Source organism: Siphateles boraxobius, unplaced genomic scaffold (genome assembly GCF_051911475.1).
Source record: "Siphateles boraxobius isolate OS27281-9 unplaced genomic scaffold, OSU_SipBor_1 13, whole genome shotgun sequence".
NCBI classification, from domain to species: Eukaryota; Metazoa; Chordata; class Actinopteri; order Cypriniformes; family Leuciscidae; genus Siphateles; species Siphateles boraxobius.
In genome coordinates, this window is record NW_027508733.1 from 15852477 (window position 1) to 15870115 (window position 17639).

Below are 17639 nucleotides of genomic sequence, written 5' to 3' on the forward strand. Positions count from 1 at the left end.
TGTGAGAAACGATGGATTTTCGAAACTTTGAATGAATTGAACCACATTGCATTCGAATGTTCTGACCCAGAACGCTGTGAATGTAGTAAGACAACTCAGCTCAAACAATCATAACACAGTTTTTTGCAAACACATTAAAAATGTTTTATTGAAAGTGTAATCTATTAAATACACTTAAAAAATCACCTAATACTATTAATTAGGAAGTTTCTTTAAAATATGTTTTTTTTTATAAAATTGTATTGTTTATGGAGAGTTTAGTTAAAATAAATAACTGGAAGCGATTTGACATCGGAAGCTTTGCATTAAGTTGCAAAGCTCTTATAATAAAATAATGTGGATAAACCATAGAAAAAACTGACAAAAAAGTGGTGTTCTCGACAAGTGAGTTGTTGTAGAGTTTAAGGAACAGCTTTTTGTCGAGGCGTGAACGAGAATGAGAAGTTTCCTTATTAGACTGGACACTTCATTATTAAGCAATTTTGAGACACTAAAATCACTCGCAGATGTTATTTGACATTGTCAGTTTGAGGAACATACATAAAACCATTTATAGAGACGTGAAGACTTGAAATTAAGTTTTCCAGATTTGTGGAGTGTTTTAATCTTATAGGCTATACTTTTGAAGCAATGTTTTGCATATTAATTTTCTTCTGTTTCTGGGTTCTGGTTGGTAAGTTAAACATGATTTATGACTTTAGGTTTAGTACAGTGTGAGGATTTACATGAACTGTTATTTAATCTGATTATCTATGTGTGTTTGGTTCAGATACAGATGGAGTGAAGATAGTGACAGTGTTGGAGGGAGATTCTGTCACTCTACACACTGATGTTGGTGATATACCAAGATTTTATAAAGGTCACATAGAGTGGAGGTTTAAAGCTGAAGATAATCGTCTAGTTAGAGTCATTTGGCTTGATTCGGCAGGTGAAATGATATATTATGGTGATCAAATATTCAGAGACAGACTACAGATGGACAATCAGACTGGATCTCTGACCATCAGGAACATCAGAACCACAGACTCTGGACTTTATCAAGTGCGCAGTCGAGTTTCAAGTGAATCTTTCAATGTTACTGTCTACGGTGAGTAGTTGCATTTAATGTGTTCTTTCCTCGCCATATTTAAACAATCAATAATCTGAAATCTTTTATATATGTCAAAATATTAAAAACAATATTAAATGACAGCAGGCCAAGGATCATAAAGCTTAAATGAATTAATTTATTCCAATATTTCTATAGTAAATAGTCATTTGTTTCACATTATTCTCTCATGTTTCCCAGCTCGTCTTCCTATTCCTGTCATCACCAGAGATACATGTTCTTCATCCTCATCAGGATCATCGTCGGTGTCCAGATGTTCACTGCTGTGTTCAGTGTTGAATGTGAGTCATGTGACTCTCTCCTGGTACAATGGAAACAGTGTATTGTCCAGCGTCAGGGTGTGTGATGTCATAAGCAGCTTCTCTCTTCATCTGGAGGTGGAATATCAGGATAAAAACACTTACAGTTGTGTGCTGAACAATTCATTCATTGACCAGACCAAACATCTGGACATTACTGAACTCTGTCAGACATATCCAGGTACAACATAAGGAGATGTTAATAAGTATTTATAAAAAACTCACCGCAAACATTGTTCTTCTTTCTGCTGCAATAATGTTGTTGTCGAGTTTGTTATGAAATAGGAGCAGGCTCTCAATAAAACCTCTACTTGTGTCTTTAGACCGTGTCCACTGTTACAGTTTCACTGAAGCTGTGATTCGATTGGGCATCTCTGCTGTGGTGGGCGTGGCTACGGTTGCCATAGTGGTTTATGACATCAGATCCAGAAGAGCTGAAAAGAAGCGGAGAACATCCCAGTCAGTCCATGAATGACGTAATAGAAAACCTGGAAATATCAGAGAATTTTACAATTCCAGGACAGGAAATTAATAAAGTCTTAATGAAAAGATAATGGAATTTTTTTTTCTGCGGTAAAATTTTTCATAAACTATTGATATTGTTTCGAGTAAAACTTGCTTGAAAGCCATGTTCAAATTGTGACTGTATTCTTCTTTTGGGTAGGTTCTTTTCAAACGGAGATTATTTTATATGCTCAAATGCTATAACAACCCCACAAGTTTGTGGAGCTGGGGTTGATAAAAATTCACCCAGATTAACAGCAAAGCTTCTGTTATTAGACTTAACACTGAAGGGCCACTCTTCGAAAACCAACATAGTGCTCCAGACGCGAAACCGAGCCTCTATGATACGGTATCAAATGCTGCACTAAGATAATAATAAAACCAAGATTGCAGAAGCTCCAGGATAAACGCTTCATAAAATATTCTTAGAAACTTTTAAAAGTCCTGATTCACTACTATGTTGTGCTCTAAAACCTGACTGAAGAACTTCAAACATGGAATTTATCTTCAAGAAGGTCTGTAGTTGGATAAAAACTACTTTCTCCAGAACTTTAGAAAGGAAGTTTAGTTTTGAAATCGATCTAAAATTAGAACAAAACAAGCTGGTACAAAGCCTGTAGACAGGCAGCAATTTATTATATATCAAGCCAAAATCCTTAGGCCGATAACATTAAAAACCTGTTTAAAAATGTGTTTAGGAATACTATCTTGAGGACTGTCTGTAGGCTTCAAATGTTCAACAATCTCTGCTAACGTGAGAAAAACAGACTCAAATTGATGAAAAAGAGCAGAGCATGAAACAGACGGGACCGATGGATCATAATCAAACTGAATAGAAGATGTAGTATTGTCAATCTTCTCAAGATAGTCAGAAACAGGAGGATTAGGAGCAGATTCATTTTTTGTTTCAATCAACATTGTCACAAATGCTCAACCTGTATTGAACGTGGAATAATGTTTTAACATTTAGGCCTTATAAACAGAATTACATTTTTAAACTGATTGTTAATATTGAGTCATCTCTTCTGAAAAGAAAGATGCAGTAGTTATCACACACTACATGTTTTTCTTTTCTTTTAAACATGACACAAAGACCATATTATAAGAGCAAGTGTCCAAATTTGTCTAGTGTATAGAGATATTTTCCCTTTAAATGGCATATAGCCTAACATCATTCGAGCTGCTGCTTCCGTTTTAAATGAGGAATTTCACAGGAAACATGACTGCGCCGGAAGTTACGCACTAAACCACAAACAAATCATGAGCAGCTGAGGGGAGAGACACATATTTTAACAAATACTGTGTAACACTGTACAAAAAGTGACCCAACCACTAATTCACTGGTATGTGACAATCAAAACATAAAAAAGAGTTGTTAAAAACAAAAGGACCAAAGGATTCCTAGACTATAGAGTCAACTCCATCGAATAATTCAATTTGTATTTCTAGAGTTGAATCCAATACGGCTAAAGTTGAGGAATCGCCTATTTTGTCCTTTTTATGAGAAACACTTATTGAATACAGAATCAAAATTGTAAACTGACTGTAAATATGGATATTTTTCCCCGTCTGAAATAGACAATCAGACATGGTGAAAATGGCCCAATGTAACCCAAATAGAGATTGTGAAAATGTGCAAAATACAAAAAAATACAAAAATCTGTTAACATTGACCACAACTTTTTAAATTTGTTTGCTCAAATGCGCAAACTACACATTTCCTATTCCAAAAAAAAAGACTGCAAGTCTTTGGGGTGCCAAACTTTCTACTAAAATGGGAGAATAGCCAACTGTCTTTACTCACCATCTCATCAATCACATTCACACATGCACACATTCACATTTAAACTGTCAAAAATACTGTTGTATTAACATGGAATGAAGTAACACATGACTAGAGAGTAAGGAACAGACTTTTAGCCAAATAAAGTATGGTTGGAGGAGTTGCTGATAGAAGAGTTCCTTTATAAGACTTCCTCTATTATCTCATTCGGTTGAACAATATTTCCTGCATTTATTTCCTTGTATTTATTACATTTGGTTGGTGAGTTAAACATGTTTTTTGGCTTTGATTTGGTAGTCAGAGGTTTTTCATTAACTGTTACTTTATACTTCAGTAGGCATACATGACGACAGAACATTCATTTTTGGGTGAACTGTCCCTGTAATCTGATTATGGGTGTTTTGTTCAGATACAGGTGGAGTAAATATAGTGTCAGTGATGGAGGGAGATTCTGTCACTCTACACACTGATGATACTGTCAGATATAAACCTTATGTACAATGGAGATTTGGACCTGAAAATACTATTATAATCATTCAATTTAATGGGAGGGGACCTAATATTACATATTTTAATGACAAGAGAATCAAAGACAGATTACAGATGGACAATCAGACTGGATCTCTGACCATCAGGAACATCAGAACCACAGACTCTGGACTTTATCAAGTGCGCAGTCGAGTTTCAAGTGAATCTTTCAATGTTACTGTCTACGGTGAGTAGTTGCATTTAATGTGTTCTTTCCTCGCCATATTTAAACAATCAATAATTTGCAATCTTTTATATATGTCAAAATATTAAAAACAATATTAAATGACAGCAGGCCAAGGATCATGTTGATAACGCTGAATTTATGCCAGAATATTTCTATAGTAGTTCAATGTTACTGTCCATGGTGAGTATTGAGTTTGATATGCCCCGTCCTCAACAAGTCATATTTTCATTTGCAGTTTTAATATAAGAATATTAATTGACCGCAGTGCTGCTAAATTATTGTACATATGCCAGAATATAGTTGACATGATAGTATTTATGCATTTGCTTCTTTGGAAGCTTGCTGTGATAAACTCAAACCGAAGGTCTAAAAAAAGCTCAAAATAAGTGACGAAAAATCTGATAAGAAAAGGTCAAACAGACTTATCCAATATTGGTGTAAAGGCTAGTTTAGCATGCCAGTCAAATGCTGGTTGCAAAGATAGATGGAAATAGATAGGCCAAATAAGGTGTTGTTTTGACACCTTCCGAACAAAGAAAGCGAAACTAGCACTTATAAATATCGTATCTAACATCTTACAAGCACCGTTTCTGGAAAAGCACATACCGTGAATTACTAATTCTGAGAAACATTACTCAGACAGTATTTGGTTTGCATCCAATATCTAACAAAAGACAAGCAACTAAGATATAACTCTTAACGTATATGAACATGCATCGTACATATTCTTGGAGAATATGGTACTACATATGAATATCAATGAATGAACGAATGATAAATAAGGAACAAATCATACATAATAAAATATGAATCAAGAAAATCCTCACAAACATTGACCGTTTGTATACTCACCCTCTATGAATTTAATTTGTTTTTAAAAATATATATTTTTCAGCTCGTCTGCCCATTCCCATTATCACCAGAGACTCTTCAAACTGTTCATCATCATCATCAAGCCAGAATTGTTCACTGATGTGTTCAGTGTTGAATGTGAGTCATGTGAGCCTCTCCTGGTACAAAGGAATCAGTTTATTGTCCAGGATCAGTGTGTCTGATCTCAGCATCAATCTCTCTCTACCTCTGGAGGTGGAATATCAGGATAAAAACACATACAGCTGTGTGCTCAACAATCCCATCAGCAACCAGACCACACATCTGGACATCAGTCAATTATGTCAGACATGTGCAGGTAGGCTACTGAACATCAGCAGTGATAATAATAAATATTTACAGAAGTACCACAGACAAATGGTTCTCTTTCATCATCTCGTGTTCGAGATCCAACTATGGGAAGGGCATCCGTACCTGACCTCTGCAGAAGCATCCAATTGCACCAAGTCTGGCTAGACAGACAGAAGCGCGCAGCCAATGCCAGGTGCGGCCACACCCCCTCACCTACGGGCATATAACATCTGAGCGCGCTGCTATTCCTCAGTTGACATTCGCTTCTCGCGATCTCTGCATCTCACAGCTCGGTTGATTTTTTACACTGCTCACCTCGTGTCTTCAGGAGGACATATCGACCAGATCAGCCTCCGCCGGACGTGACAGTTGTTTATTTTTCAACTACTGCTGCTTTGCATTCGGAGCCGCCCACGCTCTCGGTATTTTCACCGTTTCTCCTCACGGCTGCCCGCCACAGATTTCTCCGTTTTCTTCGCTGGTATGTCACTGTCTAAGCCTGCAGCCTCTCCAAGGGATAGCATATCACGGGCCTGCCCGGCCGCGTGTGGTGCCCTTATCGCAGCTAAGGATCTTCATCAGCTTTGCGTGGTCTGTTTGGGTCTCAAGCACGCTCGGAAAGCCCTGGAGAACCCGGAGAATTGCAGTTTCTGCCTCATGCTGCCTAGGAAGCTGCTTAAACGCCGTCTTAAGGTGGCAGTGACACAGTGCACCGGGCTCAGCCCTTCTGACTCGGACGGGGGACACGGTGATGACGACGCGCTACCGGGGGCCTCCCGGGGCGCAACGTCTCTCGTCTGGGCTGACCAGCCCAATCCCGCCTTCCCCGAGGAGGACATCTTCGGGGACAACCTCGCTCTCGTCCACGAACTGCCCGGTTCTGGCGAAGAGGAGGATGCGGCCATTCTTGGGGTTTCAGAGGACGAGGAGGCCATCCCGCCCTCTGGTGTTCCCCAGGCTACCGCCCACGCGGTTCTGCCTCAAGCCATCCTCCTGGAAGTGTGTGAGCGAGCTGCCGCTCGTCTCAAAATCGAATGGCCGGCACCGCAGAGCGCTACCGACCAGGAGAGGGATATTTATGATGGGAAAGTGCTGGGACCCCCTCCCGGCCCGAGGAAACAACTCTTCCCCATCCTCCTGGCGTGCGCGAAGCACATGAGAAATTATTGGAGCGACCCGCTCGACTTCAAACACGGTCTCACGGGACTCGAGGTTAAGGACATGGCGGCGCACAGTATGGGCGAACCTCCCGCCGTTGAGCCTTCCATCGCCAGGCACCTTAACCCCGCTCAGGGCGGGCTGCTCGCTCCCCCTAAGCCGGTCTTGCCCAACAAGATGGACTGTTTTGCTGCCTCCGTTCACCAGGCAGTTTATAAGTCCTCGGCCGTGGCTGTCAGGGCCCTTAACGTTTCTTCGCTCCTCTCCGCCTACCAGGCGGAGATCCTCGAAGAGTTAGGGCAACAATTGGAAAAAGGAAATCCTTCTGAAACCCTGTGGAAGGAGATCCTCACGGTGAACGACCTCGTCCTCCGCAACGCTCGGCAGGCCGTCCAAGCTTGCGGGCGCTCCATGGCGCTTTCCGTGGTCGGAGAGCGCGCGCTCTGGCTGAACCTGTCGGGACTCCCTGACAGTGAGAAACGGCGCATCGCGGGCGCGCCGGTGGAGTCCGGCCGGGCTCTCTTCGGCCCCGCCGTCGCACTGATGCAACAACGGTGTGACGATAAGAAGAAGGAGGATGAGGCTTTCAAGCTTTGCCTTCCCAGAAAGTCAGTCACACGCCAGGCGCCCCCTGTGCGTTTGCCTAACCCACCGGCCACGGGACGACAGTTTCATCAGGGCAAAGAAAAGCCCCGCAACAAACAACCCCCTCGGCAACATAACCCAGCACCTACACACAAGCACTGGGGTAAGCCCGCTCCCGCCGCGGCCGGGAGACCTGCGAATTCCAACCCCACCGACTCGAAACGCAAGCGGCCTGCCTGATGTTCAGCCGATGGGGGCTTCGAGTCCATGTTCACGGGCCGCAAGCCCTTCGGACTCCCCTCCTCTTCTAGGACCCCCGTCCAAAAGACCCAGGGGGTCCCGCGAATGGGTCAGCTCTCCGCCTGTAAACGAGACTGCCCAGCTCGTGTGTTCGAGAAATGTGTGTTTTCCCCCCACGTTCAGGGGGCCCTTTGTGAGGGAAAGTTTAAGCTCAATGACACCACACTGCCCACACTCTGTTCCCCTCACTCTCTCAATAAAGGCTTCGGCCCCAGTGTTTGCCCAACAAAAAACACACAAAACACAAAAAAAATACGAATCAAATGAATTCGTTTCGGAGAGAAAACCTCTCTCAGCAGAGAGAATTCAGCTTTGCGTGGTCTGTTTGGGTCTCAAGCACGCTCGGGAAGCCCTGGAGAACCCGGAGAATTGCAGTTTCTGCCTCACGCTGCCTAGGAAGCTGCTTAAACGCCGTCTTAAGGTGGCAGTGACACAGTGCACCGGGCTCAGCCCTTCTGACTCGGACGGGGGACACGGTGATGACGACGCGCTACCGGGGGCCTCCCGGGGCGCAACGTCTCTCGTCTGGGCTGACCAGCCCAATCCCGCCTTCCCCGAGGAGGACATCTTCGGGGACAACCTCGCTCTCGTCCACGAACTGCCCGGTTCTGGCGAAGAGGAGGATGCGGCCATTCTTGGGGTTTCAGAGGACGAGGAGGCCATCCCGCCCTCTGGTGTTCCCCAGGCTACCGCCCACGCGGTTCTGCCTCAAGCCATCCTCCTGGAAGTGTGTGAGCGAGCGGCCGCTCGTCTCAACATTGAATGGCCGGCATCGCAGAGCGCCACCGACCAGGAGAGGGATATTTATGATGGGAAAGTGCTGGGACCCCCTCCCGGCCCGAGGAAACAACTCTTCCCCATCCTCCTGGCGTGCGCGAAGCACATGAGAAATTATTGGAGCGACCCGCTCGACTTCAAACACGGTCTCACGGGACTCGAGGTTAAGGACATGGCGGCGCACGGTATGGGCGAACCTCCCGCCGTTGAGCCTTCCATCGCCAGGCACCTTAACCCCGCTCAGGGCGGGCTGCTCGCTCCCCCTAAGCCGGTCTTGCCCAACAAGATGGACCGTTTTGCTGCCTCCGTTCACCAGGCAGTTTATAAGTCCTCGGCCGTGGCTGTCAGGGCCCTTAACGTTTCTTCGCTCCTCTCCGCCTACCAGGCGGAGATCCTCGAAGAGTTAGGGCAACAATTGGAAAAGGGAAATCCTTCTGAAACCCTGTGGAAGGAGATCCTCACGGTGAACGACCTCGTCCTCCGCAACGCTCGGCAGGCCGTCCAAGCTTGCGGGCGCTCCATGGCGCTTTCCGTGGTCGGAGAGCGCGCGCTCTGGCTGAACCTGTCGGGACTCCCTGACAGTGAGAAACGGCGCATCGCGGGCGCGCCGGTGGAGCCCGGCCGGGCTCTCTTCGGCCCCGCCGTCGCACTGATGCAACAACAGTGTGACGATAAGAAGAAGGAGGATGAGGCTTTCAAACTTTGCCTTCCCGCGGCCGGGCCGGGAGACCAGCGAATTCCAACCCCACCGACTCGAAACGCAAGCGGCCTGCCTGATGTTCAGCCGATGGGGGCTTCGAGTCCATGTTCACGGGCCGCAAGCCCTTCGGACTCCCCTCCTCTTCTAGGACCCCCGTCCAAAAGACCCAGGGGGTCCCGCGGATGGGTCAGCTCTCCGCCTCTAAACGAGACTGCCCAGCTCGTGTGTTCGAGAAATGTGTGTTTTCCCCCCACGTTCAGGGGGCCCTTTGTGAGGGAAAGTTTAAGCTCAGTGACACCACACTGCCCACACTCTGTTCCCCTCACTCTCTCAATAAAGGCTTCGGCCCCAGTGTTTGCCCAACAAAAAACACACACACAAAAAAAAAACGAATCAAATGAATTCGTTTCGGAGAGAAAACCTCTCTCCGCAGAGAGAATTCATCTCACTGCAGAGAGAATTCATCTCACTGCAGAGAGAGGAAATCCCTCCGAACCCCTGCATGTCGCCTCTAGTGTGCCCACTAGATGGCGCCATTGCATCACAAATAAACCTGTCGGTCTCACACAGCTCCGCTCTGGCCCGAGCGGGAGCTCTCGCGAGTCACGAAGCGGCTTGGCGAACCGTTTCAGCTCCCGAGTGGGTGATGCGTACAGTAATGCAGGGTTACAGATTGCAATTTCGCAGTAAAACCCCCGCATTTCAACGGCATTCTCTTTTCTCACACGGAAGAGAACGCCTCTCACATTCTGAAAGAGGAAATTTCATCTCTCTTAAACAAGGGAGCGATTCAGGTGGTCTCCCCCAATCTGATGAACCAGGGTTTTTATTCCCGTTATTTTCTGGTCCCGAAAAAAGACGTCTCTCTCCGCCCTATCTTGGACCTTCGAGTGTTGAACAAACATTTGAGGAAATACAATTTCAGAATGCTGTCACAAGGCGCACTCGCCCGTGCCATAAAACAGAACGACTGGTTCACATCAGTCGATCTGAAAGATGCTTTCTTTCACATAAGCATCTATCCTCCGCACAGGAAGTTTCTTCGTTTCGCCTACCAGGGCATATGTTACGAATTCACAGTTCTTCCGTTTGGACTCAGTTTGAGTCCCCGGTCTTTCTGTCTGTGCGCGGAGGCGGGCTTAGCACCTCTGAGAATATCAGGTCTGAGAATCCTGACTTATATAGACGATTGGCTCATCATAGCCGAATCAAAGGAGAAGGTGTTGCAGGACACCGGCCGTGTGCTCGCGCACATCACATCGCTCGGGTTCCAAATGAATGTAAGCAAGAGCAATTTCACGTCAGAATGTCATTTTCCTGGGCTTGGAGTTGAATTCGGTCTCCATGCGAGCGCGCCTCTCTCAAGAGCGCGTTCGCTCTCTGATGAACTGTCTGACGCAGTTCAGAGAAGGGGCGAAAGTGCAATATCGCACATGTCTCAGGCTGCAGGGTCTCATGGCTTCATCCACCCAAGTTGTGCCATTGGGACTTCTGAGGATGAGGGCGTTCAAGAAATGGGTCTTGTCACTACATTTCAGCCCGATTCGCGACCTTTGCCGCTCGGTAACAGTGCCACGCGCCTGCTCGGCGACCTTGCGCCACTGGGAGAGCGAGAACTTTTACGCACGGGGAACCCCTCTGGGGGCGGTTACGGTGCGGAAAGTTGTGACGACAGATGCGTCCTTGACAGGCTGGGGTGCCACCCAGGAGGGCAGAACGGTGAACGGTCTGTGGCCAAACAGACTACGTTCAGCGCACATAAACTATTTAGAGCTTTTAACCATTTGGAAAGCTCTGAATCATTTTCTGCCTCGCCTGCAGGGACATCACGTTCTAGTACGGTGCGTCAATACCACGGCTGTGGCTTATATCAACCGTCAGGGCGGCATGCGCTCGTCGAAACTCCACGCTCTAGCTTACAAGCTTTTGGTGTGGAGCAGACGGGTATTCCTGTCGTTACGCGCAACTCACGCTCCGGGCATTCTGAACAGAGGTGCGGATCTGCTATCAAGGGGAAACCAAATCTACGGAGATTGGCGTCTTCACCCTCAGATAGTGGAAATGCTATGGATGAGATTCGGGCGGGCGAGCGTAGATCTATTCGCCTCGCGCGAAAACTACCATTGTCCTATGTTCTTCTCTCTAAGGGACATGGACGCACCCCTCGGGGTAGACGCACTGCCCCACCCATGGCCCAGAGTGCTCCTGTATGCTTTTCCTCCCCTGTGCCTGATAATTCCCTCATTGGCCAGGGTGAGAGAGCAGGGCCTGTCTCTCATTCTGATAGCACCCAGGTGGCCCAAGGCACCATGGCTGGCGGAGATAATTCCTCTGTTATACGCCGAGCCGTGGCGCCTTCCCGTTCGCACGGATCTATTGTCCCAAGCCAACAGGGAGATTTACCGACCCCACCCGGACAGGGTGGCTCTCTGGGCCTGGCCCGTGAGAGGACGAACCTGAACGCACTTGGGCTTTCGCCGCGTGTGGTCGCCACTATTCAGAATGCCAGGGCCGTCTCTACACGGTCCTTATATGGCTGTAAGTGGCACGTGTTCGAAGGGTGGTGCGATGGGCGAGGTCTCACATCTTATCAGTGCTCAGTTCCTGATATTTTGTGTTTCCTTCAAGACCTCATGGAAAAAGGGAGGTCTTTTTCCATCATTAAGGTCTATTTGGCTGCGATTTCAGCCTGTCATGTGGGTTTTGAGGGCTCTACTGTCGGGCAGCACCCTCTAATCCGCAGATTTATGAAGGGTGCACGCCGCTCGTTGCCAGTCATTAAGGAGAACTGTTCCGGAATGGGACCTCTCCATGGTGCTGGAAGCACTGTCTCAACATCCTTTTGAGCCCCTGGGGAGTATTTCCCTTAAGCTGCTGTCCTTCAAGACAGCTTTGCTCTTGGCCTTGGCATCTGCTAAACGTGTCAGTGAGCTACATGCACTCTCGGTTCACCCCTCGTGCACTAAGTTCTCCCTCAGTGGAGATAAGGTTTCCCTTAAGCCTAACCCGGCCTTCATGCCGAAGTGCTTCCCTGTGTTCACTTCGGAGGTGTTGGAGCGGTCCGCTTTTCACCCTCCACCTTTTACCTCTCTGGAGGATCAGAGGCTGAATGCTTTGTGTCCAGTCCGTGCTTTACAGGCTTATATGACCAGGACCAACGCTTTCCGGAAGAGCGACCAGCTCTTTGTTTCATGGGCCCCTCCGCACAGAGGGAGTCCCATATCGAAGCAACGCCTCTCACATTGGGTTGTGGGCACTATGGCTTATGAAGCAAAGGGAGTGCAGCCCCCAAGGGGCATCAGAGCTCATTCCACAAGGGGCTTAGCCGCCTCTTGGGGTTTGTTTAGGGGAGTGTCACTGCAGGACATCTGCTCCGCTGCCAGTTGGGCTTCTCCTCATACCTTTGTGCGTTACTACCGGCGGGATGTCACCAGAACCTCGGTAGCACATTCGGTTTTAGGGGTGGGGTCTTTTTAGCTCTTCCCTTTCCCCTTTTGAAACCAAAAAGAGTGAATGGGCCGGCTGGTCGTGTTCATTCTTGCCTCCAAACATTTACTTCCCTTATGGGTATAGTTTATGTGCCTTGGTGGGTTGGGGGTACTATCATGTATGTGTCTCATGCATGCTTCATGTCCTGCTTGTCCACAGCAGTTGGTGTGGCGTCACCTTTGCAGGTTCATGATTAATGGACGTGTCAGGCACCGCCTCCACGAGGTGACCGTCTTTCTCTGGCTTTCAGAACCTCACTGTGAGTGTATTGGGCAATCGGGGAGCTGTCCATGTCTCTCCCATAGGTGGATCTCGAACACGAGATGATGAAAGAGAACAATAGGTTACTATCGTAACCCCGGTTCTCTGAAACATCGAGTGGAGAGAGATCCACCAGCTTTGCCCCGCTTGCCGCACGAGAAGCGAATATACTTACTGAGGAATAGCAGCGCGCCCAGATGTTATATGCCCGTAGGTGAGGGGGTGTGGCCTCACCTGGCATTGGCTGTGCGCTTCTGTCTGTCTAGCCAGACTTGGTGCAATTGGATGCTTCTGCAGAGGTCAGGTACGGATGCCCTTCCCATAGGTGGATCTCTCCACTCGATGTTTCAGAGAACCGGGGTTACGATAGTAACCTATTGTTTTGCTTCCAGTTGAGATGTTGTTGGTGAGTTTGTCATAGGTGCAGGTTCTCAATAAAACCTCTACTTGTGTCTTTAGACCGTGTCCACTGTTGTGGTTTCACTGAAGCTGTGATTCGATTGGTCATCTCTGCTGTGATGGGCGTGGCTACTGTTGCCATACTGGTTTATGACATCAGATCCAGAAGAGCTGAACAGAAGCGGAGAACATCCCAGTCAGTCCCTGAATGATTCGGTCATGGAAAACCTAGAAATATCATATCATTTTTACAAATTCAGGATAGGAAATTAATACTGTAAAAAAGGAAATTTGAATATACATTTTCTTTCTGTTGTAAATATTTCATAAACTAATTATTGATCTTGTTTGGAGTAAAGCTTGCTTTTAGACCAGTGATGTTCAAGTTGTGACTGAATTGTTGTTTTGACTCAATGAATCAGTCAAACAGTTCACAAAGTGCTCTAAATTATTCCATAGCAAATTAAAATGATTCACAAACCACTGAAAAGGTCGTTGAACCCTAGAGATGGTGATGACAAAGTCTCAGTCATCTCTTGGAATCGATTTTTTTTTCATATAAAGAATATTACTGAAATCTAAAGAATGACAGTGAGTTTTAAAGATTATTTGTCTAACTTGATGGGCTGAAAATCGATCCAGTTTGAACTGAGCATCAGGAACGGAACGTTGTTTGTTTGAATCCTCATCATTGTAGGCCTATTTGCTTAAATGAGATCACATAATCTAGGTCAGCTTTACTAAAAAACAACAACAATTGGAATCAGTTGAGTTTTTTTAATTATTATTAAAGAACAATGTAGTTCAGTGTGTAACTTTGAATTAATTTTAACGACTAATTTTAAATGTTTATCAGAGAATGGTGCAATAACCGGCATCTACCAGCAGAGGCAAACTGGATGCTAACTAGCAAATACACACATCTTCGAACACTTCACTAAAAAAAGGAAAACACTGTCTTTATTTACTCACCTTCGCTCAAACCGCACTTAAATCCCACGTAGGCCTATTGGTTAATAACTAACCAAAAATGTTGTTTTGCTGGTATTATTAACTAGAAAGAGAAAAGACACGTAGGTAGAGAGAGAGATCGAGGAAGAGACTGGAGTTCTTACTGACAGCAGTAAGTGACGTGTTTCTTATGGCTTCGTGTTCATTTTAGATGATTTAAAGTACTGTCATCGTTTAGGCTATCTTCTCACTCCAAACCTGTATAAATGAACACATGGGAATGAGAAAATGAAAGGTTAGGCTACTGTAATTTTTTGGACAAAAAGTTACAACATTTTTCAAAACATCATTCGTATTTCTACTGAAGAATTGTTTGAAACGATAAGGGTGAGTAGTACTACATAATGACATGATAACAGGATTGTAGGCTAATTACTGGAAGAACTATTCCTTAAATCTTGCTCTCTTTTTTTTTGGGCGTGTTTTGTTCAGATGGAATGAAGATAGGCTGGTGGCAGTGATGGAGGGAGATTCTGTCACTCACCCAGGCCAGAACGCAACACGGTTTTTCTAACTACAACTAACACATTTTACTCCTGTAAAAGAGATTTTAATCTCAGTGAGGTTTTCTCCTGGTTAAATAAAGGTTAAATAAATAAAAAAATGTACCGCACTTTGCACATGCGCTTTGTTATTGCACTAATTTAGTTTGTCCACAAGGTGTCAGCACTGAAACGGGCCATTGTTTCACAGTCTGAAAATACTGTTTTTTTTTTCTTTTCTAAAAACAAACAAAATAGCCGCCCGTGTTGATGAGCGCTTGTGTGAGGGAAATTAAAAGACACCAGTAACTCTGTTTTAAACGAGTACAAATACATTTTATCGAAACTTTTGGAGCGAAAAAGCGCAGAGACTTGACAAGGACGAATCTTTCTAGTGCGCATGTGTCGAAGACCTGTTCTCTCCAAAATGGAGTAGCATCTGCCTGCAGACACGGAGGCTGCATTTTCAGGACCCCACTTCTAGGACCGCATTTCTAGGACCCTAGGTTTTTAGTGACAACGCCACCTATCGAATTAGAGGACCAGCGAAGATGAATGACATTCAGAGTATGAGTATCAAATGCGAATCAATTTTTATTTGTTTAACTTTAAAAACAATTTTGATGCATTTCATTGGAAAGTTAACGTTGCCAACGTGCTGGTGATTTGCTAAACAGTCTTGAATGCATAGCCATCATATATTAGCCTCTAATGCTGGAAAATGAATTGTTAGCACGTTCATTTAACGGAACTGTTGCATGATAAGCCTGTGTTGACTTATTTACAGCACAATAAACTGTAGCATGTTTGTTCTGAAAGCTTGTTTATTACTCATTGTTTTTCCATTTTAATTCAGTTAAAATAATCTTAATGTTTTCACTGTCAATCTGCTCACAGTCAGCCTGTTTAACGTTACCCACAATACATGTTATGTGTACGTCTCTTCATTTTGACATGGTTTTATAAAGTTGGTTGAGACATATGACATTTTAATAGTCAGACATATCCAAGAGGCCATTATAATAATTGAAATCCCACGTGTTAGATTGTGTCATTTACTGTATACTGTACTCTATATGAAGTGCTATCAAGGACACAGCTCAGGGTAGGCAATAGTATGACAAAAGATAAATAAATAAATTGGTTAAGCACTAGGCTTAGGCCAAATTTATGTCTATTTATTTATATGAAATTAACTTAAAAATGTTTTTCAAGAAACGACATGAGTGTTTCTAGAACCTTTGTTCCGAGAACATCAAAATCATTTTTTTTTCAAATCTTTGAACAGTATGCAATAATTGTATTATGAAAATTAATTGGTATGGATATTGATATCATTATTTTTATCATTATCATTACTCTGTGGTAATAAGATCTTTTAAATATGAAATTTAAAATTAGAGAGTAGAACATGGTCAACTAAATGTTCCTTATTTAAATCACTTCTCTTTCTCTCTCTTAGGAGTCAGTGATGATGTTGTCCATGTGTTTGTCCATCCATTGAAGTTCTGTCTATGTGGTTCAGGTCATGATCAAATTTGTTTATTTGTGTGTTCAAGTTCAGTGGTTATATATTATTTTGTAAAATATTTTGTGTGTTCAATTTCAGTTTTTATATATTATTTTGTAAAATATTTTGTGTGTTCAATTTCAGTTATATATTATTTTGTAAAATATTTTGTGTGTTCAAGTTCAGGTGTTTTATATTATTTTGTAAAATACAAAATCTTAAATCTACCCCCAGTCATCCTTGTCTTCCCTCTGTACTTGAAAATGTGGTCCATAGTGACTGAAAAGACTATAAAATGATTCCTTGTTTATTTTATTTTGAGTTATTATATGCTACTTAGACCCAATAATTTCTCAACATTCCTAGTAGGAACCTGGTTTAATTGCAATAAAGAAAGTAGTATTTGGGTGTAATAAAACTTGAAAGAAAAAAAAAACACTCTAATGTAGTTAAAACTGGGTGGAAATATTGCATTGGTGGCACTTTTTTCGGTCCTCCAAAACTAGGGTCCTGGAAATGCGTTCCTGGGACTGCGGTTCTCCGACTCGGTAGGTGGCGCTGTCACAAAAAACTAGGGTCTTAGAAATGCGGTCCTAGAAGTGGGGTCCTGAAAATGCAGCCTCCGGGACTGCAGACAGATAATATTGCCAAAATGCGCGAGACTGTGCGCGTATGTTAAAAAAAGAAGTCACTTTATTTTGGCGCCATTTAGTGAGGTTGACACTCCTGAAATTTTGTAGTGTTTACATAAGTGGCCGATGATAATCAGAGCAGTATGAAAAACAAAACGTTTATTAATGTAAATATGTTATAAACGCAAGCAGAGAGCACTTCCATTACAGAGCTGTCGTGTCGTCACTTCATTGAGTTCACGGAGAATCTCTTATTGATCCTGTTACACTGTTGGTTATACTTAGAGAATAGCAGAGACAGTGACAGAGAGAGACAGTGACAAAAAAGAAAAGAAAAAGATTTTGCATTCTAACCAAATTAAAAGTTAATAATTAATAATAATAATTAAACATTTGTAAATAAAAGTCTTGCGTTGAAAGTTGTAATTTGTGGCATTTTATGTGGTTTAAATGTGGCGCACTTGGCCTCCGCACTTGAGTACCTCTGCTCTACAGATTAGTGACATACACAGACGTTATATAAGTTAGAGTATCTAGTGGAGTCTTGCAGCTGAAGATACTTGTATAAAGACATTTGGCTTGATAAGAATACTAGTGAAATTATATATTTTGAGATGATCAAATATTCAGAGACAGACTACAGATGGACAATCAAACTGGATCTCTGACCATCGGGAACATCAGAACCACAGACTCTGGACTTTATCAAATGTGTTCAATTAAAATGTATCATAATGTTTATGC

General features: G+C 44.1%; 2 protein-coding genes across 3 annotated transcripts; both read left to right on the plus strand.

The window, feature by feature from the left end:
* The first annotated feature begins 478 nt into the window (after positions 1-478).
* Positions 479-2036, plus strand: LOC143735831 (uncharacterized). Of its 2 annotated transcripts, none has more exons than XM_077226103.1 (4): positions 479-673; positions 770-1087; positions 1289-1588; positions 1731-2036. In XM_077226103.1, the coding sequence occupies exons 1-4, from the start codon at positions 631-633 to the stop codon at positions 1880-1882; spliced, it is 813 nt and encodes a 270-aa protein (XP_077082218.1). In that variant the 5' UTR covers positions 479-630; the 3' UTR covers positions 1883-2036. The 2 variants fall into 2 exon arrangements, with proteins under 2 accessions (XP_077082218.1, XP_077082220.1); XM_077226105.1 differs by having other exon boundaries at positions 526-673; positions 776-1087.
* A 1840-nt stretch (positions 2037-3876) lies between these two features.
* LOC143735832 (CD48 antigen-like) lies at positions 3877-15571 on the plus strand. Its single transcript, XM_077226106.1, has 4 exons — positions 3877-3955; positions 4110-4409; positions 5305-5598; positions 13321-15571. The coding sequence occupies exons 2-4, from the start codon at positions 4133-4135 to the stop codon at positions 13470-13472; spliced, it is 723 nt and encodes a 240-aa protein (XP_077082221.1). The 5' UTR covers positions 3877-3955; positions 4110-4132; the 3' UTR covers positions 13473-15571.
* The last annotated feature ends 2068 nt before the right edge of the window (positions 15572-17639 follow it).

Coding starts and splice junctions, on each gene's coding strand:
- LOC143735831 (XM_077226103.1), top strand. CDS start 631: ATGTTTTGCATATTAATTTTCTTCTGTTTCTGGGTTCTGGTTG. Junction 674..769: donor CTGTTTCTGGGTTCTGGTTG/GTAAGTTAAACA, acceptor TGTTTGGTTCAG/ATACAGATGGAGTGAAGATA. Junction 1,088..1,288: donor TTTCAATGTTACTGTCTACG/GTGAGTAGTTGC, acceptor CATGTTTCCCAG/CTCGTCTTCCTATTCCTGTC.
- LOC143735832 (XM_077226106.1), top strand. CDS start 4,133: ATGGAGGGAGATTCTGTCACTCTACACACTGATGATACTGTCAGATAT. Junction 4,410..5,304: donor TTTCAATGTTACTGTCTACG/GTGAGTAGTTGC, acceptor TATATTTTTCAG/CTCGTCTGCCCATTCCCATT. Junction 5,599..13,320: donor ATTATGTCAGACATGTGCAG/GTAGGCTACTGA, acceptor TTGTGTCTTTAG/ACCGTGTCCACTGTTGTGGT.